This window comes from Prunus avium, chromosome 7, assembly GCF_965620075.1.
Source record: "Prunus avium chromosome 7, drPruAviu1.hap1.1, whole genome shotgun sequence".
NCBI classification, from domain to species: Eukaryota; Viridiplantae; Streptophyta; class Magnoliopsida; order Rosales; family Rosaceae; genus Prunus; species Prunus avium.
This window is the reverse complement of record NC_142290.1, coordinates 38,001,931-38,026,458: the sequence shown is the minus strand read 5'-3', so window position 1 is coordinate 38,026,458 and position 24,528 is coordinate 38,001,931. Positions and strand designations below refer to the sequence as shown.

The following is a 24,528-nucleotide window of genomic DNA, read 5'->3' as shown; positions in this document are numbered from 1 at the left end:
CTTTTTAATAGATTAATGCATGGCCTGTTGGTATGATTCTATTTCTATAATGTGCTCATTCAACGACACCGTCGTCTGGTTTTGGTTGGGCAAATGTTAAGCCAACTCTTGAATTGGAGAAATTATAGTCTACGGTTAACGTTATTATCCCTCAAATTTAGTGTCCATAACAATATTGCAGCTACGAAGAAAAAAATTAGTTACTATTTCAAACTCTCAAAATAGAAAATATAATAATAATAAACTTGTACGAAGGTGAGGTAAATGGTAAACTCGAAAGTATGATCTTTCTTGATGTGGAATTTGGGCAGTAAATGGTAAATACGACGGTAGAACTCGGGACCCTCTCAGCTCAATTTCTTCGTCAGAGTTTTGAGTTCTCCAGTCCCCCCGAAATGTTATCTCTCTGTCCTCTCCACCCTTCACCTCCCAAGCCGTCTCTCCCTCCATCTCTCTCTCTCAACCCCAAAAGCTTCAACCTTTTCTTGAACGCAAGCCTAATAAGAACCCGCTCTCTCCGCCGCAAGTCTCTGAAAATCCAATCTCTCGACGCCGCCCAGCTCTACGACTACGAGTCCAAAGTCGCCGCCCAATTCCACGACGACCACATGCTCAAGATCGCCATCATCGGCTTCGGCAACTATGGCCAGTTCCTCGCCAAGACCCTCGTCGCCCAAGGCCACACCGTCCTCGCCCATTCCCGATCCGACTATTCCAAAACGGCGCAGGACCTCGGCGTTTCGTTCTTCTCCGACCCACACGATCTCTGCGAACAACACCCACAAGTCATTTTGCTCTGCACCTCCATCCTCTCCACCGAGCCCGTTCTCAAATCCCTGCCTCTTCAGCGCCTCAGGCGAAACACCTTGGTCGTTGATGTGCTTTCCGTCAAGGAGTTCTCCAAGGCATTGTTGCTGAAGTTGCTGCCTGGCTACTTCGACGTCGTCTGCACCCACCCGATGTTCGGGCCCCAGAGCGCCAAGCACGGGTGGAATGGGCTCTTCTTCGTGTACGAAAAGGTCCGAATTGGGTCCGAAGAATCGAGGATTTCGCGGTGCGATAAGTTGTTGAACATTTTTGAGAAAGAAGGGTGTAGAATGGTGGAGATGAGCTGCGCCGAGCATGATAAGTACGCGGCGGGTTCGCAGTTTATGACCCACACGGTCGGGAGAGTGTTGGGGATGTTGAAATTGGAGTCGACGCCCATAAATACTAAAGGGTATGAGACATTGTTGGATTTGGTGGAGAACACAGCTGGGGATAGCTTTGATTTGTATTATGGGTTGTTTATGTACAATAAGAATGCATTGGAGACGTTGGAGAGATTGGACTTGGCTTTTGAGGACCTGAAGAAACAGCTTTTTGGGCATTTGCACGATGTTGTGAGAAAGCAATTGTTTGGCAATGCAGAAAAGGCAAGAACTTTGCAGGAGGATTATGCGGAGCAGGCTCAGAATGGAGCTGCATTGGTATCTTCTTCAAAAGCTTTGAGGTTGGTACAGTTTCAACTTCCATTACTTTGAATTTCATTCTTTTATGTTTTTTGTTGTAGAAATGAATTTGTTTTTCTTAGTTTGATGGCTATTTCATCTGCTGTGTAGTTGATGTATATATGGATTCTTTAAATAGTGGAATTTGTTGTTTGGCACTAGTGACTAATGTTAGTGGAATTGAATTGTTAACAAAATAATTTTTAATGGTAACCTCCAGATCGCCAAAAATTGTTCGGTCAGATGACCAAAAAGCACAGATTTCTGATGACAACTCTAGGCTAAAGATTGCAATTGTTGGTTTTGGAAACTTTGGTCAGTTCCTTGCTAAGACGATTGTACGCCAAGGTCATATGGTTCTAGCCTTTTCTCGAACAGACTACTCAGATGTGGCTCAGAAATTAGGCGTTTCTTACTTCTCTGATGCAGACGATCTGTGTGAAGAGCATCCAGAAGTGATACTTCTTTGCACATCCATTCTGTCAACTGAGAAAGTTCTGAGGTCATTGCCACTGCAGAGGCTGAAGAGAAATACTTTATTCGTTGATGTTCTTTCAGTGAAAGAATTTCCAAGAAATCTGTTTCTTCAAACTTTGCCGCTGGAATTTGATATTCTATGTACGCATCCTATGTTTGGACCAGAGAGTGGTAAAAACGGGTGGAATGGTCTTTCTTTTGTTTATGATAAGGTCAGGGTTGGAAGTGATGAATCAAGGGTATCGCGGTGTGATCAATTTCTTGATATCTTTGCACGAGAAGGGTGCCGAATGGTGGAAATGTCTTGTGCAGAACATGATAGGCATGCAGCAGGGTCACAATTCATTACACACACTATGGGAAGGATTTTGGAAAAATTGGGTTTGGAATTGACACCAATCAACACAAAAGGTTATGAGACTTTGTTGAATTTAGTGGAGAATACAGCAGGAGATAGCTTTGATCTTTACTATGGCTTGTTCATGTACAATATTAATGCAATGGAGCAGTTAAAGAGGTTGGACATGGCTTTTGAATCTTTAAAGAAGCAGCTTTTTGGGCGTTTGCATGGTGTTCTGCGGAAGCAACTTTTTGAGAACGCAGATAAGTCTCAAGTTATGCAGGAACAGGCCTTGTTGCCAAAACCATCCCAGAATGAATCTGCACTAACACCTTCTTTGGAGGGTCGTAACATTCAGAAGAACTAATTGTGATCATCTTCTACCTTTTCGGTAAGTGGAATTTAGCTGAGCATGTAATATCTTGTTGTTCAAGGTTATAAATTTTTGTTGTTCTCTTTGTTTGCTGGAAATTACAAAATACGAAAATCCAAACTTCTGGATCCATCTGTTCAATGCAGAACCATTTTATCTTTGCTGCAATTGCTTCTTAGTGAAGCTAGCAGCACTGATACTTTTGTGGTGGGGTCTTATCTCCAATTTTAAATTTCTAGTATTATCCAATGTTTTATTACAACTTTACTATACTGAGTTGGTACAACTAAGTATCTTTTGTTCTTTGGTTTTTCCAATTTCCTTTTATGTATATTTCCAATATGCACTCATTTGGAAGGCGGCTTAAGGAAACAATCGTTTGCACTGTAATATTTTGATGAACATTTTGTAATTTGTCTCTTTTGTTTGAAGGGTTCCACATAAAGCTTTGTGGTGGTGTTGTAACCTGATAGCTGCATCAGAACAGAAGGAAATCAGTGAAAGACATTAATGCTGGTATGCAATCAAGCTGCTGGAGGTTGGCTCTGTAGTAACTGCATCTCAAGGGCATCTATACTCGTCGTAGCTGTTGGAGCCACTCTCAGTGAACAGTAAAAGATTTTGAAAGTTGTGGTTGGGGACTGGTTGTTCTTGTGTAAAAATCCCTACCTGCGGCGGCTCTCCAATCAGTTCAACTGGCGGCACGTCAAAGCAAAATTTTATTTGAGCAGTATCACTTGGAAAAAAGGCCATCAAGAAAGGGGAGCCCTATAAATTTAAGTGCAACAAGAAGTACATGGAGAAGGACTACCTAAGTGTTACATTGTTGTTCATTTTGCTTTCTTTCCTCTTTGGAAAATGTTGAATATCCAGCCATTCTTTTAAAAATGAAAAAGAAAAATGTTTGATGTTATTAAAATAAGGGCCTTCCTGTTGTAAGGAAGCAGGGTGGGATTAACATTATAGAAATCTTAATTTAGGAGCAGCTGTAAATTTTGATCATATGCAAAAAAGAACAAAGAAAAAAATATTAACAAAAAAGAAAGTGTCCTGAGCAAATCCAAGAAATAGATTGATTGTTGAGCTTTTCCTTAGTAGTAGCAATGCAAATATTGAATCTTCTTTGTTGACAAATTAAACTCCAAAGTGCATCCCATTTTGGCAGACTTTTTTTTCTTCATCACAAACATCAACTCAACCTTTCCGGCCAACAGAGCTTCGCTTCTCAGACTCAAAACCCCAGTTTTGAGTTCATTGCCAAGATTGTACATGCTTCTGCTTGGCAACTCTTTGGAATTCAAACTCACAGTCACATCAATCTTCTTGGTCGAACGCATCCCAGCCTTGCTCTTGGGAATTCTAACTTGCCCAACAGCCCTGTCTTCGTACATGAACCTTGCATTGGTAGCATCAAACTTAAAGCGACCAAAATTTGTGTTCTTTATCCTGAGTTGGGTTGTGAAGGTCATGTCAAATGAAGGTGTTGAAGAGGAAGCGTTGAGAGTTTGGACGCTGATGGCGCCCAATCTGAGCTTCGGCGACGTCACACGCATCACAGTGAGTGCAAATGTGGTGATAACTATGATCTGAACCACAACAAAAGCAGAAATATAGATTGCCAATTTGATTCTCTTCTTGCGTTTGAGCTCCTGGGATGGCAAAGTGGCAGATTCTTCATCACTTGTGGTGTGCTGTCCATTAGTAGCTGCTGCTGATGGAGAGGCCTGTTTGTTCTCAGCCATTATCTTTTTCTTTTCTTTACGTTTCTAGGAAGATCAGAATGTTTTGTGGGTTGGTTTTGTTTCTTCTTGAAGATGAATTGGGAAGTGGATAGAATGAATATGATGTATTTATTTATAATATTTGGACATTCTGACTTTTGACTGAGGTAGGTATTAGAAGAAAGGAAGAAGATGTGACTTGTTCCTGCAGGAAAAGCCAAAACAAACAAGTGGGGGTGTCTTTCTTCGTTTGATTCAAGAAACGCGGTTAGCTGACTTTCTCGACTCTGCTCTCTGAATTGAATGGTCGCATAGACCTGACCTGACATCGCTTTTGATACAATGCGAGATGAGAAATTTACTCTTCTATTCCATAGCATCCAATTTGGACATTGAGACTTTTTTCCTATCAAAGTTGACTGCCAGCCGCTCCACAGCTCCATGTGAAACTATCCTCATTCCTCCAGTAGCATAAGCCCTTAGGCTCAGAGTAGAATTAGACTGGTTGGCTAAGACAGTTTGATTCTCTTCTTCCGTACATTAAAGTAGTTTTAAAAAAAAGAAAAAAAAAGTAGACCTGGTTTTTTTTTTTGGTCTTAAACCATGAGGTGGTCCTGGATGGGCCCCAACTATGGGTGGCACCTTTAAGCCTTAACCACAACCCAAACTAATCCCCACTCACACCGGGTCGGCCCGTAAGGGGTAAAGTGTTGGCCAAAGTGGTGACTCCGTACGAGAGCAGGGATCGAACCCCTGACCTCTCTTAAGGAATGAAAGTGCCGAACCACTCACACCAACCACCTTCGTTAAGTAGACCTGGTTTCACTCGGTCGCAAACCAGTTTTCGGGTAAAATCATGTCCATACTTAATTTTGTTGACCCAAGATTGACGATGGCCCAAGCTGAGAAGCCTCCTATGGTTTGGGCTTAGATCTTTGTTACTTTGTTTTGTGTTTGGGCCTTGTAGCCGACCCCTTTAACTCAACAAAAATGGTTGTTGCCGATGGAATAGTGCCATTAGATTAGATTAGATAGATGCTCGAGCCCACCATTTCCCTCGGCTCATGAACAAGGTCATCTCCGTCAATCCCAAAAAATGGAAACGGCCTTTCAAACAGAAAAAAAAAAAAAAAAAAAAAAAGTTGGTGGGAGAGGTTCCAAAATTAGAAATTCTTTCATTTTCATAAGCCAAAGCTAAAACTTATTATCGAAAATAAAAAAGGTTGATTTGAAAGAATAAAAAGCAAAATTATTATTTTTTGTCGTAATTAATTTAGTATAATTTTATTTTATTTATGTGAAATTGTGAATCGCCTCTAGGGCGCAAAATCTCCCAAATATTTTAATTTTTGTTTTTTTCCTCAAGTCTTTGGTTCTGTCTGTGTCTTATCTAGCTCATAGTCGTCATTACATCTTCTTCCTCATCCTCACACCCCTTTCTTTTGTCGCGCTTCGTTTTCACCGAACGTATGATTTGCTGATTCAACGACTCAGGGCTTCGGAGCTGTCCGGATTCTTGATTTTGTGTCATGCCCCTTTGATGGTCCGTCTTCTTCGACTTGGAAGCGCAGAGTAGAACAAATTCATTGCAAAATTTGTATGTTCCAGGTAAACCTCCATTTCCTCCTTTCTCAGCTTATCCTACCAATTCTTAAGATTCCAATGAAATGCATATTTTTAGTGGAAAATGTTTCAGTCTTGTATTGTAATTACTTCAATTGCGAGAGCAAGGCTCTTGGCTCTAGAACTAGAAGCCTGAGCTATGGCTTAAGACGGGCTTCTTTTTTCTTTTCCTCAATCTTTTCAATAATCAATTTGAATTTAAATTTTGTTTCTTTATGCGCCCGGCAGATTTATAGAAAGAGTGAATGTTGTTGGTGACACATGTGATTTTCAGTTGGGAATATTTTGCAGGAAGGATGGGGAGTCTTAAAGATTGGATTTCTTCTCAGTTAGTATCCATGTCTTTGGTCTCATCTCGGCCATTGTCAGGCAGTGGCAGTTTCTTTCGTGAGGAACCTTCCCGTGAAGGGTTTGATGACCAAGGTATTGCTCTCCCTCCAGTACTTTGTGGCTATTATTCTTGAAGAGTGATTTAACAAACCCTTATGTCATTCTAAGGCAATGGGATTTTGTAAGGACTAAATGCTTGTGATCCAGTTGCAAGAATTTCCAAGTTAAAAGGTGGAAACCAATTTTCGATCTCTGTGTTTCACCCTCATTTGGTAGTCAATGTTTTTTGATTTTCAGGTGCCGCTCACTCAAACACTTCACTAACACCACCCATTCTTCCTGATACATCACCCTCAGTTGGTAGTGATCAGGAAAATCAGTCTAATCCCTCCCGCCAGCATGTTGTAGTTGAAAATTCTGATCAATCACGTAATGGCTCTGGTAAGAAAAAGATGGATCCTTTGGTAAGAATTGGGGATCTTCAAGTTAAGTTCTTGCGCCTCCTCCTACGGCTTGGTCTGTCACAAAACAATCTTCTGGTGGCTAAGGTTCTTTATCGTATTCACCTCGCAACATTGATACGAGCAGAGGAGTCAGATCTGAAAAGAGTTAATCTCAGAAGTGATAGAGCCAGAGCAGTGGCTGCAGAACAAGAGGCATCTGGCCTGCCTGAAATGGATTTCTCTCTTCGAATCCTTGTCCTGGGGAAAACAGGAGTTGGCAAGAGTGCCACAATAAATTCTATATTTGATCAAACGAAAACTGTCACCAATGCATTTCGACCTGGCACAGATCACATTCGGGAGGTTGTCGGAACTATAAATGGGATTCGAGTAACTATCATTGATACCCCTGGATTTTTGCCATCATCTACAGGTAATTTCCGCAGAAATAAGAAGATTATGCTGTCCGTGAAGAGATTCATTAGAAAATGTCCACCTGACATCGTTTTGTTCTTCGAACGCCTCGACCTCATCAATGCAAGCTATAATGACTCCTCCCTTTTGAAGCTAATAACTGAAGTTTTTGGGCCTGCAATATGGTTTAACACCATTCTTGTCATGACTCATTCGTCCTCTGCTCTTCCAGAAGGACCTGATGGGTATCCTGTCAGCTATGAATCATATGTGAGGCAAAGCACAGATATGGTGCAGCACTATATACACCAGGCAGTGTCTGACTCCAGACTTGAAAACCCAGTGCTTTTGGTTGAGAATCATCCTCAATGTAAGAAAAACATCATCGGGGAAAAGATACTTCCAAATGGACAGGTTTGGAAATCTCAGTTTCTGTTGCTATGCCTTTGTACAAAAGTCCTAGGTGATGTCAATACTCTCATGAAATTTGAAGACAGCATTCAACTGGGGCCCTCAAGTGCCAGCCACATGCCTTCTCTGCCCCATCTCCTCTCATCTCTTCTACGTCACCGGTCTGTCGTTAGTCCAAGTGGAGTGGACATTGAAGTTGATGAGAGCTTGCTTTCAGACACAGAGGAGGAAGATGAGTATGATCAATTACCTCCAATCCGAATCCTGACTAAATCCCAGTTTGAGAGATTGACAAAATCGCAGAAAAAAGACTATCTTGATGAATTGGATTATCGAGAGACCCTTTATCTAAAGAAACAGTTGAAAGAAGAGTACCGTAGGCGGATGGAGATTAAGCTTTCCAAAGAGGAAAATTGTGCGAGCAATGATAATTCTGATAGGCAGCAGGCCTCCCAAGAAGAGGCTGTTTTATTACCAGATATGGAGGTTCCTCCTAGTTTTGGATCTGATTGTACTGCACACAGATATCGTTGCCTTGTTACGGGTGATCAGTGGATTATGAGACCTGTTCTTGATCCCCATGGATGGGATAATGATGTGTGCTTTGATGGAATAAGCTTGGAAACAGCTATGCAAATAAATAGCAACATCTTTACCTCTGTCGCAGGGCAGATGAGCAAGGACAAGCAGGATTTTAGCATTCAATCTGAGTGTGCTGCAGCTTACTCAGATCCCAGTGGGACTACATACACTGTAGGTCTTGATGTTCAATCTGCTGGTAAAGATACAATCTATACATTTCACAGCAACACAAAGCTGAGGAAGCTGTGGCTCAACACTGCTGACTGTGGAGTGTCATTGACATCTTTTGGGAACAAGTGTTACATTGGTGCCAAGCTTGAAGACACCATATCAGTTGGGAAGAGATTGAAATTTGTAATGAATGCCGGCCAAATGGTGGGTCCTGAACAAGTGGCATATGGTGGTGGTGTTGAAGCTACGTTAAGGGGTAGAGACTACCCTGTGAGCAATGACAATGTCAGCCTGACAATGACTCTTCTGTCTTTTAACAAAGAGATGGTGTTGGGTGGAAATTTACAGTCTGAGTCCCGGCTGGGCAGAAATTTGAGAGTGTCAGTTAATGCTAATCTAAATAGCCGGAAGATGGGTAAGATTTGCATTAAAACAAGTAGCACAGATCATTTGCAGTTTAGTATGGTTGCGGCTTTCACAATTTTCTGGGCCCTTTTACGAAAGAAGGATGTTAAAAGTACGAGTCATGAATGAAGGGAGAGTGGATAAGTTTTGTTGCTAATTTTGTTTAAAGAGGACACAAACTATCTTGATTTGGAACAAAGGTATGAGCCTGCTAACCAAAATGTAGAAGAAAGGAGATATGGTATTTTCAGAAACTTTGTTCCAGAATTTCCCTCTCGCTTAAGATGCCGACATGGGAGCTGAGCTGTAGCAGAGAAGGCTAACAAGCTGCCTCCATTTTTGGCCCTAACTAGCAGTAATCTTTGAGTTCATCTCACCTGGTGGTATCCAGGCAAGCGGCCAGCTTCCAAGAACCAGGCAAGCAGTCAGCTTCTGGAAGAGGTTTTGTACTGAAGTAAATTGAGGCAATAAGTGTACAGTAAAATCGTGGAGATGGTTTGTCTTTCTTTTTTTTCGTTGTTGTTGATTCACAAAATAATAAGTTCAAATAGAATTAGCGGGTAATCAATATGTTTATGTTCTATGTTGTTTACATTGTTATTGATTGACCAAAAAATAAATATTGTTATTGTTTTTCTGGCTAAGATATTAACTTTTGGCCGTTGGCAAACTCAAACCGTAACGTCTGTTTAAACACTACCAAACCAATCATATTAACGTATTTTAAGATAGTCTCCCACGCTTTAGATCATTAAAACATCATTACATTAATATCGACCAAAGCCTTCATTTCACGTTGCTCTTTCGATCTATCTCCTCTCAATTCACACACACGTGACGTGAACAAACTGATTGTCTTGCTTATTTATTTTTTATTATTTTAGAATTGTCTTGTGTTTAGAATTGTCTTGTGTTCATGTTCTCTAACCCAGCAGCATATGCCAACTTGAGATTCCCGGCATACAAATGGATTCCTGATTCCTTGAAGGCTTCATTCAACTATGACGTAAAAACCCAGAAGCCCAAAACCACCAATCTCAGAGAAACTTAACAAGCAAATTGTGCTTGCTTACCATCTTCATCTCAAACTTGAAACAATAACAAATAATAATATAAGATTTACTTAACTCTAAATTACCAACAAATTGAATTTCTTTGTACTCTTGTTCTTCCTTTTGAATTACATTCCAAGTTTATAACAATTTCTTCACCTTAAGGCGAAGACCCCCACAAAACCTCAGCAATAATGGTGGCTGCCTCAGCATCAGAAATGGAGGCTTCTCTAACTCTCATTAGTATCTGCTGCTTAAATGCCCTCCTCTCTCTCTGCCTCAGCCCTTCACCCACCTCCAATTGCACAGCAAATCTCGCCACACAACTAGAAAACGGGTGGTTCTCGAAGAACCTATTTTCCCTGCACTCTCTTGTTGTCTTCTTCTCCTTAACCCCACCACCACCACCAGCTACCTCTCTGTTTTCCTTGTCATCCTCATCCAAACCCATTTCCGTCAAATCCCCTCCAAGCTCTGATCTTTGCAATTCCACAAGCTTCTTTATCACCCCCTCCTCAAGCATAGCATCAATGGCCTCCTTGCGCCCAAAATACCCAATTTCAAGAATACAAACCATGGCCATCACTCTCATTTCCAGGTCTTCACGGTTCAAGAAGCTTATGATCTTGGGTATTTCCCCATTGAACTCAATCTCGTCAACAAGAGGAGACTTTATCAATCTTATCAGGGTACATAGCACTCTGATCGCATTCGGGGAAGCCATTGTTAGTAACGCTTTGATCGTTCGACCCATTAGCACTTGACCCACAAACACGTCCTTGTTGAACTTAATCAGAGCTGCTATGGCGAAAGCCGAGTGTTCTCTAATTCGTTTGGAACAGTGAGAATCACAGAGAACAGACTCGAGCAGAGTGAAAACTTTGGACTTCAAAATCAAATCTTGCAACTCGCGGTTGAAACCCTGCAAAACTCGGTCCTCGAACTGATTCAGGAGCTTAACTAACTCGTCCTCATTGTGAAGTGGCTCTTTCAGAGCTCTCGTCAAGCTCTCTAAGCTCTCGCGGTCGATCCACGCCTGGATTTCTGACTCGATCGACCCGGCCAGCCGGGACAGGCAGTGAGTCGAGCAGCAGCGAGTTAAAAACGACCTGATGCTGTGGTGGCCTTTGGATTTCTTGAGGGTCTCGACGAGGTTCTTGAGGGTTGCGAGGTGTTGGGAGAGCGTAGAGAGATGTGGGTCTTTGGAGAGGATGTTGTCAGACTCGGTCTCGAGCTCGAGCAGAGCATTAATGGCGGACGAGTTTGAATCGGCCGAGTCGGGACTCGGGTGGGTTTGGAGCTCATGGGAGGCTTGTTTTAGAGCTTCGAGGACCTTGAGAACTCGTGGGCTGCCTTGCTTTGGTTGGTGGTCTTCCATGGCTATCCGGATCAGGCTGTACTCCTGATTTCCTGTAGAAAGATTGAGTTTTTAAAGATATAAGTAGAATTTGATGAGAACGGATTCTTCTTGTCTGAATTCAACGACCAGTCTTCTTCTCTATATGCATGCCATGCCAAACGTTCTTTCTTTTCTTGCAAAAGAGACGCTTTGAATTTGGGCTTGTGGTGTATTTATAAGCCTATCAATAATTGTCAAATTTTCGAGTTCCAACAATAATATCATCATCATGGGGGATAAAATATTTAAATTAGTTTGCTTTTTAATTGAAAGAAATAGAGAGTTATCAGAAATTAGGTGATTGACACACAGAGATGTCATGTGTCTGCCATTGGAAGTGGAATCTTTCTATGATATAGATATGTGGTAGAACTTAGAAGAAGAACTTAGAACAAGGCCATGTAGGACAGGACAATTAGTATAGTCAGTGGGTCTGGGTTTGGTTGTAAAATCATGGTGGTTGTGTGGTGGTGATGGATGCATAATGGATTGCTAGGATTGTTGTTTGTCAACGTGTCCATAATTTGGCATGAAGACAATGGCTGAGCCTGGAGCACACAGGAAAACTCATGGCTAATAGTAATTAACTTGTTTAGCAAGCAGTACAGTTGATCTTTTGTCTTCTTTTTTATAAAAGTATATTTATTTGACAGAGTAAGAGTAAAACAGACTCTGGTGTTATGTGTGCTGATAACATATTGAGTTCTTCTTGAAGCTGCCCAAGCTCATCATGAGGAGGACAGACATCTACTATTAATATTATGGGAACTTAGGAAGGAAGGAAGTAGAGATCTCTATTATTATGGGCTGCTGCTGCTGCTGCTGCTGCTGCTGCGGTTGGGTGGTGACCTCTACAGTGAAAGAAACGTGAGGCTCCAAATTTAATCCAATCTGCACCTTAAGTTAAGCAGCATAAAAGGACCACAACACGTTGACCATCCACCCAACCCAACCCGCCGTACGCAACGCACTGCAAAATCCAAACTTGAGTTTGAGTTCCTTTTTCTTTTGGGAGGGGGGTCAAAGAGTTGTATATATGATTATGGGGGTCAGCTGAGTGAGCATATTCGGAACCAAAGAGCATCAGGCAACTCCTGATTCTTGAATGAATATGTCACCAACACCCATTTCTGTACACAAGTTGCCATCCTTTGAAGTAAAACAAAAGAAAATTTGTCAAAATAATTGATGGGTCTGGGCAGGGTCGTGTTAATGAGGCTGAATCATTAATTTTGCTTGTGGTGGGGGGTGGGGGGTTTGCATGTATGGCCCATGTATGAGCACGATTTCACCATTTTTGTTGCATGTATGAGTACGAGAGCACGAGTTCATAGTGATTTAGCATGTGTTTCACATGTGTATGCAGGCAGCCAAGCCAGCCCCATAAAATTTGAAGGCATCGAGATTCGAATCTCATTGACTTGTTTCTTCCAAGTCAACCCAATGTGATTTTTTGGTCCAAAAATCCAATGTGATGAATCAGTCCTTCAGTTTATTTGAGCCAATCAAAACAATAGCCCAATAAATTTGAGCCCAATAAATGGCAGCCATGGGCTAGAAATTTGAATGTGAAGCCCAAGAGGTAAGGTTTAGCCCAAAACTGATGTGGATGACCCCAACAGACCCAAAAAATTCATTTGCCTGCCTGCCTGCCTGCCTGCCTGCCTGCCTGCCCCTGCCATAGGAAATTAATCACTTGAACACGTTTTGCAATTTTGTTTAAAATAAAAGAGGGTCACATCAATTCACATCTTCAGTATATACTATGGGTATAGTACTACTCCCCTTGAAATTCTATAATTTACCATAAATAAAAATTTATTTCCAAACATGGCATAAAATACTCTCGAGTCTCATCTCATGGGAGAATATGCAGACCAAATAAATCAAATAAAGAATCTAATCTTCTCATAAGCCTAAGGTTGTTAGTTTGAGACTTGAGTTGTCGTCCGATGAGTGATGACGGATCCTTCGTCGGATTATCAATAATTTAAGGTTTTTTTTTTCGTCAAAATTAAAGAGGCCCAGACAAAAACTCCAGACATCATTCATTCATCAAATCAAAGTAACAAGACGATCTGACAGACGCATGATCGTGTGCTTACCAGAAAAGACCACTCCAAATTCGCCAGCTGTGCAGAGCGAAGAATATCTCGACGCAAACACAGCGCAGACGATAGTTTCCCTCTATCTATCCTTACCTTAGCCTACGCCACGTCACCTCATCGGATGCTGCTAACTTACGCCTTCCCCTCCTTCCATTCCAACTAATTATAAGTATATCTTTCTCTTCCCTGGTCTTGTGCTCTCCTAAATCTCACCAAGTTATGATTTTCGGGTACTCTCCCTCCCTCTCTTACTTTGAACTTTTCTTTATTTTTGTTTGATCTATTTAATTGTTAGAATATTTAGTTCTGATTCATTCAGTGGTAAGTGATTCTTCTTCTTCTTCTTCTTGTATCCAGCTCAACTTGTTCTCTGTTTATGCGACGTTTTCATTGTTTTCATTGTTTTAGCTGTTTTTGTTTTTGTTCTGTGTTAATGGTTGATTGAAATGATTGTGTTCAGCTGTAATTAAATTCAAATCTTACTGGGATTGGTTGATTCTTGATTGATTAGCATTTGCAAAGTTTTACTTAAATCGGCCATTTTTATCTCTCTATCTCTACGTACTTTGTTTGAATAAAGTTTCATTCTTCATCTTCTTTGAACGATTTTATTATTGTTAGATTGCCAAATTTCAGAAATTTAATGCTCATCACTCTGGCTGAATTGCTGCCTCTTCTTTTTGATGCAGTTAGTTTTACTGTAATTGCTGAATGAACAATCATGGCAGCAGTGATTAGGATGCACCCCATGTTGCTTCAACTCACTCTTACTTCTTTCGTCTTCTTGAGCTGTTTGAGGAACGGGAATGCGGGGATCACAAGCACTTTCATCCGATCCGAGTATCCATCCGTTGATATCCCTCTTGATAATAAAGTATTTGCTGTTCCAAAGGGTCATAATGCTCCACAACAAGTGAGGAATTCACTGCCATCTCAATAACTGTTTCGTATTACTGTAGAAAGTTAGGCACATCATATATTGTTTTCCAGAATTCAGGATGTGGAAATTATGATTCCGCATTTCTCTGGACAATTTCTTTCTTCTTCTTCTTTTTTTACTCACAAGTGGTATAATTTCCTTCCTTGATATTACTGTTTTCAGTTCTAATGTTCTTGTGTATTTACACTCGTTCATTACAGGTGCATATCACCCAAGGTGACTATGATGGAAAGGCTGTTATCATCTCCTGGGTTACCCCTGATGAACCAGGGACGAGTAAAGTGCAATATGGTACATCAGAGAACGGATACAAGTTTTCTGCAGAGGGGATTGTGACGAACTACACATTCTACAAATACAAGTCTGGCTACATCCATCACTGCCTTGTTGATGGCCTAGAGGTAACTATGATTATTTTGTGAATGTACTAGTAGGTAGCATATGCGTTGTGGTTTTCCCGCATTATTTTATTTTATTTTATGTAAAGAAACTTCATTTGTAGCTTAATCTTTCTTTGAGATTGTATTAATTGATAGTACATGGTTTGGTTACGCATACATTATCATTCTATGCTTTCTTGTATTGAATAAATAGATTATCAACATTCTCTGGGTTCTCCTATCATGCAAAGCCTGTGAGGTTGTCCTCTCAGTCAACAGTGTAGACTTGAAGTTTTTATCGACTTATTGTGTCTCCAATATTTGGACTTGTCTTTTCTCTTGCTTATAGTTTCCATAAAACATCAATTATTTCTTGTTTTCAGCATGACACGAAGTATTATTACAAGATTGGGAGTGGCGATTCTTCTCGAGAATTTTGGTTTACAACTCCTCCAAAGATTGACCCAAATTCTCGTTACACATTTGGGATCATAGGTGAGTTGTTTTCTCTCTGCAAGGGGTCTTATTGATAAAATTTTGTTTTAATTTACTTCTCCATTTTAATGCATTTCTTTCTTTGTTTTAAAACCAAACATCTCAGATGAGTTCTGCTCATGTTGTCCTTGGTTCCACCTTTGGCTCTGCAATTGCGTTCTTTCTCGTACTATCTTTTGCTTCTATTTTTTAATTTTATCAGTTACAACTTACAACATAGGAGGAGTGGTGTGGGTACTAACTAGGCTATTCTGTGACTACAGCTTGATATACTTATATTAAATCATGTTGAATTTTGTTGTTTCCCTCAATAAATAGTTATTCTGTATGTTGCAGGTGATTTGGGTCAGACATTTAACTCTCTATCAACTCTTGAGCATTACATGCAGAGTAAGGGACAGGCTGTTTTATTCCTTGGAGATCTTTCCTATGCTGACAGATATCAGTATAATGAAGTGGGTTTACGGTGGGACACATGGGGTCGATTCGTTGAGCAAAGTACTGCATATCAGCCATGGATTTGGTCTGCTGGCAATCATGAAATTGAGTTCATGCCTTATCTGGTAAAGTATCAAAATCTTTCAGAACTGTCTGAGTTCCGTGACGTACAAAAGTTGTAAAATTCCACTGATATGCATGATGTCTTGTGTCCCGAAACTCCTATCATGTTACTTATCTAACTATTAAATTTTTACATACTCTAGGGAGAAGTTACTCCTTTCAAATCCTATCTTCAGCGGTATGCTACTCCTTATTTGGCCTCCAAAAGTAGCAATCCTCTTTGGTATGCCATCAGACGTGCATCGGCTCATATAATCGTACTGTCCAGTTATTCTCCATTTGGTAACTATACATTTCTATACATGCTGCGAATATGTGAACTGAGTACTTCCCTTTTTAATTATAATTCTTTGTGGTGCAGTAAATAGATGATCGATGTATAGAAAATATCATACTTCCCTTTTTGATTGTGAACTTCTGCTTTAGTAAAAGCACGACTGAAATTCTCCCATCTTATACAATTTTCTCATTAAGGCTTGCTAGTATTCTATGTCTCTTAGAAGGGAATGGACTCTTTTTTCTCTTTTGTGGCTGTATATCTTACAGCAATGTTGATAACTTTGTCATCAGTGAAATACACACCTCAATGGAGGTGGCTAGAAGAAGAATTGAAAAGGGTTGACAGGGAAAAAACACCTTGGCTCATAGTCCTTATGCATGTTCCAATCTACAATAGTAATGACGCACATTACATGGAAGGTGAAAGCATGCGAGTAGTGTTTGAGAGTTGGTTCGTTCATTACAAAGTTGATATAATCTTTGCTGGCCATGTCCATGCATATGAGAGATCGGTATGGTTCTTTACCTTCTATGTTTTTCCTGTTTGTCTCCTGTTATATAATAAGATGTAGTTTGATTTGGCGTTCAACAATTTTCGTTCATGGCTAGGGTGAGATTCATGTTTTTCTTTCCCCTTATTTTCAGTATAGAATCTCAAATATACACTACAACATAACAAGTGGTGACCAGAACCCCATACCAGACAAATCAGCTCCTGTATACATAACTGTTGGAGATGGAGGGAACCAAGAAGGACTTGCTGGAAGGTAGGAACCTTGTTCTAATAATGTTTATTATGATTTTTATTTTGTTAATAAGTTAAAAGGTCAGTCGAAATGCATGATTATAATTTCAGCGATGTTACTCCATTTCGTCTATAAGGAAATCAATTACTTTTTGTGCAAGCAGTGATGACTAACAGTTGCTCCATGGTTTCTGTAGGTTTAGAGATCCACAACCAGATTATTCTGCGTTCCGAGAAGCCGCCTATGGACATTCTACGCTTGAGGTTATAAACAGGACACATGCACTCTACCACTGGAACCGCAATGATGATGGGAAGAAAATTGCAACTGACGCATTTGTATTACACAATCAGTACTGGTGAGTGGTCATACCAATTATGTTTCTGGTGCCAAAGTAGCAAGGAATGCATGTATGCAACAGCCCAATTCACCTTGCTGATTTGGCACTGCACAGTTGTGATATAAAATACGGCCGGATATGAAATTTAGGATAGTTTTTTCAAAAAAAATTATAATCTGCATAATGTGATTGAGTTTTGGTGAATGCGCAGGGGTATGAATCATAGGAGGCGAAAACTGAAGAAGCATTATGTTAGGAAAAGTTTGGAGCAGATCGCAATTTATTGATAAGCAGTTTGTTGGAATATTGGATTGGCTTGTCTGGAGACGCATATAAATAAGTAATGTGATCCTTATTTTGTTGGTTGCTTGCTTGTTCGTTCATGATATTGGATGGAGCTGCCACTAGTTCGGGCGCAATACTTTCAAAGGAAAATCCTACGGCTATTGATTTTTTGTAAAATTTCATTTACAACTGTTTGTTTTATGGTATAGCGTGAGCGTGGTGGTGGTGAGTGCTTACATTATACATAGCAACTTCCCGCACATATTTCACGTTGAAGGAAGTCATTTTCACAACGAACATGCTTGTTTCCGCTGAACGCTAAAAATTCTTTATAAAAGAAGGATCACCAACTATATCCAACCTGATTGATGGTCCCACGAAGATATTAGGCGAATATGGCAGACAGCACTGACTGAAAAGCCCCGCACTCACTCAAGTATATGCTAATGCAGCAGAAACAATTACATAATGCAATGAAATTTCAACTTACAGAAACTTGGATACCGAAAAAGATATGCAAGTAAATAAGGCAATCCAGTCGCCTAAATTCAATCAATCAATACGAAAACAAGAAAAAGAAAATCACCAAAGCTCATGATGTGGCATCCGATCCTATTAACTTGCATTTTCCACAACAGTGAGGTAGGGCAGGTCCTATCCTATCGATATAAGAGAACCCCTCCCTCTCCAAACAAAACCACAATACAACTGAAAAAGATGGGAATGGTAAAGGAGGCCAAAGGGGAAGAAGCAGAATCCTGCTAGCCACTAGATCGATAATGCCATGAATCTGATTGGTACACATTCTATAACTTGATTACATTATGACAGACAGGTGTTATGCTTATGAAACAACTATCTATGTACACCATCTGAGTGTTTTGCCAGGTTTCTGAAACAACAAACTTTTTTGAGGGTGTCCTTCGTGTTCTTTGGATACATCATCTACGGGTGGGTGACAATGATACATCTCCAATTTACTGTTAGCCATGCAACGGAGATCCATCAAGAATCACGGTAAATTGGTTGTGGCATCCACTTAAGCTGCACGTTCAATTTCCCAGATTTGGCCCCATCTAGCGGTAAAGAGTCTTTGTATTCCCCTTCTAATATAACCCTAGTGAGGGTCATGATGCATCTGCCTATGTAGTCCTGCACGATACAAAAACTTTAGACACACGTTGCTGCTTTCACATTCTCCAAACAAAAACTTCAATTATCTAGAATTACTGATATACTTCTTTATTGAATATACATACTTCCATTGAGGGATCCCTCAAATAACTTATTTGAGGGACACCCTTGTAGGGCCCACTCCACATTGTATTTTATTAATCCAAACTGTCAATTTTTTAGATAATCATTCAAAGATCATCTCTACAAAAAATCACTTGAATCCGATATCATTTGACCACTCGATTGAGTTATTAAAATTTTAATACTTTTTTGAAGCACCATGGTCATTGATTTTGTAGGACACAATTGAATGTTGAAACGGTTTCCGATTTGTCTAATTTTTTGCAAGGAGGATCCATGAATGTAGACTTAAAAAATAGATGGTTTGGATCATTGAAAAAAAATTCGTAGGGGACCCTAAAGGGTGTACCTCCAATAAAATTATTTGAAGGATCCCTCAATAGAAGGGGACTATATATATATATATATATATATATATATATATATATATATATATATATATAATTATACAGTTGGAAATTTGGAAAAAGAAAAACAAATTAAGAACTGAAAAAATAGTACCTTCCCAAAAGTATCATGGTCCCAGACTTCAAGAACGAGCATGTCATGCAATCCATCCTCAACAACAAAGTCAAAAGTTTGATTCCAAACGGGATTCAAGCTGTCATTAACAACCTGAGAGAAGAAAATAATTTTAAGTATCAACAAAACCTATAACTTGTGCAAGCAGATAACCACACACAAGAATCTTGGAGCAAAATTAAACAAACCAGAAAAAGGACCTCTAATAAGTTAAAACATCCTGTGGAAGCAAAGGGAAAAACTAAAACAAGGCAGCAAACTTTACGAGAAATGGAAACTGCAAGCATTACTTTGTAGAAAAATAAGGTAGTTGCAGTCTTTGGGCATTCAAACTCACCCTAGTTTTGTTTTTTGTTTCTGATTTCTTCAAGGTCAGTACCACATAAGGATCAGCTTTTCCCATCAGATCAACAGGTGGCAAGTCTTCAGCAGATATTATAGTAATAGAAAGTACACCTCTAATTATGACCTCCTTTCTCTTCTGTGTGGCTTCCTTTGGATTTTCAGTAGCTTCTGTTCCATTCATCCCACTTTTAAGTACCTTTTCCAGAGAGGTCATTGAGAAGTTGGGAGTAAACGGATTGACAAAGCCATTCTCCATGCCAAATGGACAATATAACAGCTCCAAATGCACCTAAAGCAGGAATATAAATGATAAAACTACTTAAACAATGAAATATCCTTTCAGAATATATCAGAAAAGAAAATACAAAGTGGGTGGGAGCAAATAACAATGTGATCCAATGTAATCTCAAAGCCTACTAGCCATCCAAAGTAGGATTCATACAGCATCTCAAACTTAATTGCTACTATTTATTGATCCAAAGGATGGAAATTAGTTTTCTGACCTGCCCGCGATTTTTATTATCTCTTTGGACTTCCAAGCTTTTAACCAGCTTCAACCACACATCCTTCACTTTACCAGGCTGAAGTTCACTTAGTCGTACATGAGCACATCCAATGAGCTCAGATGACTGAACTCCCTCATCATCATAGACTTTAACCACCAGATGTTGAGTGGATGCATCTTCAACAATAAATTCAAAGTGCTCATTCCAGATCGGATTCAAATCATTGTTCTGAAGAGGGAGAGAAAAACATATAATTCCCTCAAAACCAATTAAAACAAAAGGAAATATATTAAAATACACAGACATATAAGAAGAGCAGAAAACTTACAATAGTTTTGCTTTTCTTCATTCTGTCCTGTAAAGGTCGTATGTATACTACAGCATAGGGATCTGACTTTCCAATAAGGTCTTTATTTGTTAAATCCTTTGCCTGCACAAGTTTCACCTCTAGCATTCCGACTGGCTTTAACTCCAGATCACTAACCAACAAAGTTAATTAGAACAGGAAAAAAAAATGTCATAATTTTAGAGGGCATTCACATGCCTCTCTCTTCTCAAGGTAAGATTAACAAGATTGATAGGTGAGAAATTGACAATCCTCTACATTCTACTTTACCTATAATCCCCAGGCAAAATGGGAACAACTTTGCGAACAGGCCATGCTATTGAATCCTCAATCGCATCTCGTATCATCCCCTGTATAAATATTACACATCTCAATTAAAGCATGTAGGATTAAACAAAATCTGCATCTATTTCACAAGACCTAGTAACTCTTATAGTGAAGGAAAATTACTGTATATTTTTTTGCAAACTATGTATGATAACCCAAATCATGCATATATGAAATAATACCTATTAAGTCTCATAGGATTGAAAGACAACTATATATATTATTTGCAAACCCGTCCCTTTCAACCATTCAGATTGTTTGATGTAATTTTAGAAGCAAGGATGCATGAAACCCGATGTCCGCATGTGAGTTGCCAGACATTAAGGGGAACTCTATAACATCATTTTGAGCTGAGGGCACATTTGTACAAGTTGCACTCTGTAACTCTACATTCTAGTGTCTGTATTGACCAGGTCAATCCTAAATCAAATTTTCACTACAAGCCAGAACATTAAGTATGAAAACTCAGATTCCCAAATCATCATATAAGGTACTCAAATAAAGATCATGCCACATGAGAAATTAGAAATCATAAATAAGTGCAAGAATCAATAAGTGAAAAAGAATTGTGGATTTTGCTCAAACCTCAATTGCATCATAGATCCCAGGTATTGTAGATAAGTCACCACCCACAACTTTAAGCCTAAACTCTAAATTTTTCTGCAAAAAAAAAAAAACACAATCGCTAAATCAGAGTTATTGGTTATCTGCGGTGTAATGCATTTGGCAGGGAGGGGGAGGGACCTGCCTATCTAATTGCTTTCAGATAGCTATTCATCAGAACATCTATAATCCTACAAATATGCTAATGTTAGTGTAGATCTTCATATCAACGGAACTCTTTTTTTGTGTGATATGTGTACCACTTCTCTCTTCCAAAATCTTTCAAAGATGGGTCTAGAAAGAGATAGTGCACCTTTTCTCTCAATGAATAGCAAACAGCTCCAAAGCATGGAAACTCATCAACCAAAGGCTTAAAAATCAGCCTGAATACCCCAGTGAATCCAATATCTTTCACCTGAAAATCAAAGTATAGATTAATTCATAGATAAAAAGAATACATAATATAAATTATCATTCAACAAGAAGGAAACCAACTTCTGAACATTGAAAAAGGCCTCCAGTGAGTAGAAGTGAGAAGGCAAAATTTGTAGATTACCTGCACAGGTAGGCTTACACCAAGTAAAGTCTTGATAGCAAGTATTATACTTGGATTTCCATCCCACTGCATTTCCAACTCCATTGTAATACTGTCACCTTCATCTTCAATTATAGAAATCCCTAATGAAAAACATCAGCTCATTAATGAATGCTTTACAAAAGGTTCCTTAAATGATATTAAATACCATGATATTAAATACCATAACAAATTGGAAGATTACAATCTACAATCATTCGTACAGTACATAATGCATAAAAATAGCACGGGAAGCATACTATCATTCTCACAACCATCAATGCGATTAAACTTTGGAAAGGACTCTATGAATATATTTGAACGAATGAATTATAGATGAATGTAGGCATTAGCTTCGCTACATGATCAAGTTGGACGTAACCAAAATAAGATGAAAAATCAAATATAAGCCAGCCTCTAATTAGCAAAAGAAATAGATAAAATCAAGTTATGGATCCATAACCTTAACCATGCAAATAAGGAATGTAACATATCTTGGTGAAAATTAAGGAAAATCCAGTTTCCAAACGAACACCAAGGACCTAAAAGATTCAACCACCTATCTTCGTGCGTTACATAAATTGAACTAACCTGTAAACTGCGGTGCCACGGTACCAAGAGTGAACTTGGAAAATTTGAGTGAGGACAATATCATTGGTCTATACTGCTCCAGAATTGGCTCCACTGAAGTCTTTATCAGCTCAGACGCTGCCTGCACCACCATATTTAGAAACCGAGCTTACAAAATTAACGAAACAAAAAGAAACATGCTGGTAACAAATAAGCAAAACCCAAAAGGAGTTACCTCATTAACATAGGGCCAGATCTTTTGAAGATGAAGATTTAGCCATTTTAACTGAAAAACAAAAGAATTTAAATAAAAATGTTAGTCCCGCTGTGGCTACCGCAGATGAAAGTGAGAGAAAGTAGAGGAAGAAAGAGTTGGAGTTGGGAGCTCAACTTCTGTCTGTGGGAGAAGACGACCCAAGAAGGGTAATACTCAGAAGGTAAGAGCTTTCTAGAATCCGCGACAGTCATTCGAGCAAAAGCAGCTACAGTTGTGGCGAGCTCGGAACGGAGCTTGGATCGGTGGTTCTCTAAGCGGACAAACACCACGATAATTGCGAGTCCCACTAGAATTCCGAGCACTAATCCGAAAACGAAGTCCATTGGATTGGATTGGATTGGATTGAGAGCACAGTCGAGATTTGGGGGTGCTTTGGTCGGTTGGTGCTTAGTTGGTCAGAGAGAGAGAAACTGAGAGACTGAGAGAGTTGGGCCAAAAATTGAATTAAATGCAATAATTAGATTAGAGAAGAAGATGGGTCTAAATTGCAATGGTGGATTGGATTTAAAAAGATTGATGAAATATATTATCGCTGTTTTATTAATCTTTTTGCCTAATTTCTTTGTTGTTGTAATTGTAACTTTGTAATGAAGGTTTGGGCGGACAAATCGGTGGGGTCGTTTGGTGGAGAGAGAGAGAGAGAGAGAGAGAGCGAGAGATGTGGCTGTCTGTCTCCGGCTCAGATGGTGAAGGAAAATGCTTTGCCTCGCCGACAAGTCATTAAAAACAAAAACAAAAGAAATAGCTAAGACTTATCAAACAAACAAAGAGCTAAGACTTAAAAATGAAAAACCATAACAAGATTGCACTTCCTTCCCCCCCACTCCGGCCCGCACGTGCAACCATGAAATTAAAAAATGGAAAAATATATTACTAAAATAATAATAAAATAAAAAGAAGCCCAATGGGCCTGTCAACACCTACAGCCCATTAGTTTAGGAGGAGGGAAAAGGGGTTGGAATTCTACATTGGGCATGTTTACATATCAGTAATGGAAAAAGTAAGGAATCAGAGAATTTAGGAATCGGGGAACTACTGAATCGGTATGGGAAGAATCATTCACATTAAGCTGTTTACTAAACATATGGAATTAGCTTAGGAATGGGGTTGATTCCCATTGTTATTGTTTACTAATTTACATGAATCAGAATCCAAATTAATTTGATTACCAAAATGTCTTGCATATTTTCACCATAGCACATATATAATTCTCAAATTGACTAACGAGACTAAACTAATCTTGTATCAAACCAGTAAGGCGGTGTAAACATGAGGAATCAATATGCTGAACAAGATGAACATCCAGAGCTCAGTTCAATGATAATGTTAATAACACATTTGTCCAGAGCCAATTTCAAACGAAAAAATAAATTCCAATAAATATATATCTTTCACCTACGTAACTAGTAAACAATCAAATAATAATAACTTGCATAATCTTCATACGATTAAATACATAATCTTCATATTACAAACAAAGAGATATATAATCTCCACAAACGTCTTTATCCATGACCAAACTTTGTTTTGTGATGAATGTGAAGACAGAAGATAAAAGAAGATAGATAGATAGATATATAGAATGACTTTCATAGCACAAGGCATTGTTGCTACTTCTGGGAGGTTGTGTCTGCAACGCTAACGTGAAAAAGAAGTTGGAGTGTCTTGGAACTTCTTAGCATGAGTTTTTTTTTTTTTTTAAAGGGTTTGGGGTGTTTTGGAATTATGGTAAAGTGGTAAGGGTATTTTTGAAAGTTAATAAGAGAAAACAGGAATGGGAATCGTATCGACTACTCCCCCCTAGTTGATCTGATACCTAGTTTTGAGGGGATGTGA

General features: G+C 39.3%; 6 protein-coding genes across 7 annotated transcripts; 3 read left to right on the top strand and 3 right to left on the bottom strand.

The window, feature by feature from the left end:
* The first annotated feature begins 96 nt into the window (after nucleotides 1–96).
* On the top strand, nucleotides 97–3,602 carry LOC148293420 (arogenate dehydrogenase). Its single transcript, XM_088244753.1, has 3 exons — nucleotides 97–1,492; nucleotides 1,711–2,698; nucleotides 3,113–3,602. The coding sequence occupies exons 1-2, from the start codon at nucleotides 315–317 to the stop codon at nucleotides 2,672–2,674; spliced, it is 2,142 nt and encodes a 713-aa protein (XP_088100879.1). The 5' UTR covers nucleotides 97–314; the 3' UTR covers nucleotides 2,675–2,698; nucleotides 3,113–3,602.
* On the bottom strand, nucleotides 3,569–4,515 carry LOC110752628 (late embryogenesis abundant protein At1g64065). Its single transcript, XM_021953333.2, has one exon. The coding sequence runs from the start codon at nucleotides 4,420–4,422 to the stop codon at nucleotides 3,772–3,774; it is 651 nt and encodes a 216-aa protein (XP_021809025.1). The 5' UTR covers nucleotides 4,423–4,515; the 3' UTR covers nucleotides 3,569–3,771.
* Nucleotides 4,516–5,699: 1,184 nt separating this feature from the next.
* On the top strand, nucleotides 5,700–9,424 carry TOC90 (Avirulence induced gene (AIG1) family protein). Of its 2 annotated transcripts, none has more exons than XM_021953321.2 (3): nucleotides 5,700–6,009; nucleotides 6,316–6,447; nucleotides 6,652–9,424. In XM_021953321.2, exons 2-3 carry the CDS (start codon nucleotides 6,321–6,323, stop codon nucleotides 8,907–8,909), a joined length of 2,385 nt encoding a protein of 794 aa, XP_021809013.1. In that variant the 5' UTR covers nucleotides 5,700–6,009; nucleotides 6,316–6,320; the 3' UTR covers nucleotides 8,910–9,424. The 2 variants fall into 2 exon arrangements, with proteins under 2 accessions (XP_021809013.1, XP_021809012.1); XM_021953320.2 differs by having other exon boundaries at nucleotides 6,299–6,447.
* A 454-nt stretch (nucleotides 9,425–9,878) lies between these two features.
* LOC110752565 (uncharacterized) lies at nucleotides 9,879–11,590 on the bottom strand. The gene has a single exon (XM_021953245.2). The coding sequence runs from the start codon at nucleotides 11,208–11,210 to the stop codon at nucleotides 9,993–9,995; it is 1,218 nt and encodes a 405-aa protein (XP_021808937.1). The 5' UTR covers nucleotides 11,211–11,590; the 3' UTR covers nucleotides 9,879–9,992.
* A 1,487-nt stretch (nucleotides 11,591–13,077) lies between these two features.
* PAP26 (purple acid phosphatase 26) lies at nucleotides 13,078–17,571 on the top strand. Its single transcript, XM_021953394.2, has 10 exons — nucleotides 13,078–13,569; nucleotides 14,029–14,252; nucleotides 14,480–14,680; nucleotides 15,043–15,154; nucleotides 15,491–15,717; nucleotides 15,859–15,997; nucleotides 16,286–16,506; nucleotides 16,640–16,761; nucleotides 16,937–17,098; nucleotides 17,292–17,571. Exons 2-10 carry the CDS (start codon nucleotides 14,061–14,063, stop codon nucleotides 17,365–17,367), a joined length of 1,452 nt encoding a protein of 483 aa, XP_021809086.1. The 5' UTR covers nucleotides 13,078–13,569; nucleotides 14,029–14,060; the 3' UTR covers nucleotides 17,368–17,571.
* Nucleotides 17,572–17,866: 295 nt separating this feature from the next.
* LOC110752679 (synaptotagmin-5) lies at nucleotides 17,867–23,426 on the bottom strand. The gene is made up of 12 exons (XM_088244807.1): nucleotides 22,808–23,426; nucleotides 22,651–22,703; nucleotides 22,437–22,557; nucleotides 21,828–21,949; nucleotides 21,585–21,686; nucleotides 21,254–21,328; nucleotides 20,612–20,691; nucleotides 20,324–20,474; nucleotides 19,993–20,223; nucleotides 19,482–19,778; nucleotides 19,124–19,237; nucleotides 17,867–18,517 (listed from the first exon to the last, which is right to left on the bottom strand). The coding sequence occupies exons 1-12, from the start codon at nucleotides 23,013–23,015 to the stop codon at nucleotides 18,371–18,373; spliced, it is 1,701 nt and encodes a 566-aa protein (XP_088100933.1). The 5' UTR covers nucleotides 23,016–23,426; the 3' UTR covers nucleotides 17,867–18,370.
* Nucleotides 23,427–24,528: the final 1,102 nt, after the last annotated feature.

Excerpts from the sequence above, each read along its gene's own strand:
- LOC148293420 (XM_088244753.1), top strand. The coding sequence starts at position 315 with ATGGTAAATACGACGGTAGAACTCGGGACCCTCTCAGCTCAATTTCTT. Across the intron at positions 1,493-1,710 it reads TCTTCTTCAAAAGCTTTGAG|ATCGCCAAAAATTGTTCGGT; the intron begins GTTGGTACAGTT and ends GGTAACCTCCAG.
- LOC110752628 (XM_021953333.2), bottom strand. The coding sequence starts at position 4,422 with ATGGCTGAGAACAAACAGGCCTCTCCATCAGCAGCAGCTACTAATGGA.
- TOC90 (XM_021953321.2), top strand. The coding sequence starts at position 6,321 with ATGGGGAGTCTTAAAGATTGGATTTCTTCTCAGTTAGTATCCATGTCT. Across the intron at positions 6,448-6,651 it reads TGAAGGGTTTGATGACCAAG|GTGCCGCTCACTCAAACACT; the intron begins GTATTGCTCTCC and ends TTTGATTTTCAG.
- LOC110752565 (XM_021953245.2), bottom strand. The coding sequence starts at position 11,210 with ATGGAAGACCACCAACCAAAGCAAGGCAGCCCACGAGTTCTCAAGGTC.
- PAP26 (XM_021953394.2), top strand. The coding sequence starts at position 14,061 with ATGGCAGCAGTGATTAGGATGCACCCCATGTTGCTTCAACTCACTCTT. Across the intron at positions 15,718-15,858 it reads TTGAGTTCATGCCTTATCTG|GGAGAAGTTACTCCTTTCAA; the intron begins GTAAAGTATCAA and ends TACATACTCTAG. Across the intron at positions 16,507-16,639 it reads TCCATGCATATGAGAGATCG|TATAGAATCTCAAATATACA; the intron begins GTATGGTTCTTT and ends CCTTATTTTCAG.
- LOC110752679 (XM_088244807.1), bottom strand. The coding sequence starts at position 23,015 with ATGGACTTCGTTTTCGGATTAGTGCTCGGAATTCTAGTGGGACTCGCA. Across the intron at positions 19,238-19,481 it reads AAACAAAAAACAAAACTAGG|GTTGTTAATGACAGCTTGAA; the intron begins GTGAGTTTGAAT and ends TTCTTCTCTCAG. Across the intron at positions 18,518-19,123 it reads ACCATGATACTTTTGGGAAG|GACTACATAGGCAGATGCAT; the intron begins GTACTATTTTTT and ends TGTATCGTGCAG.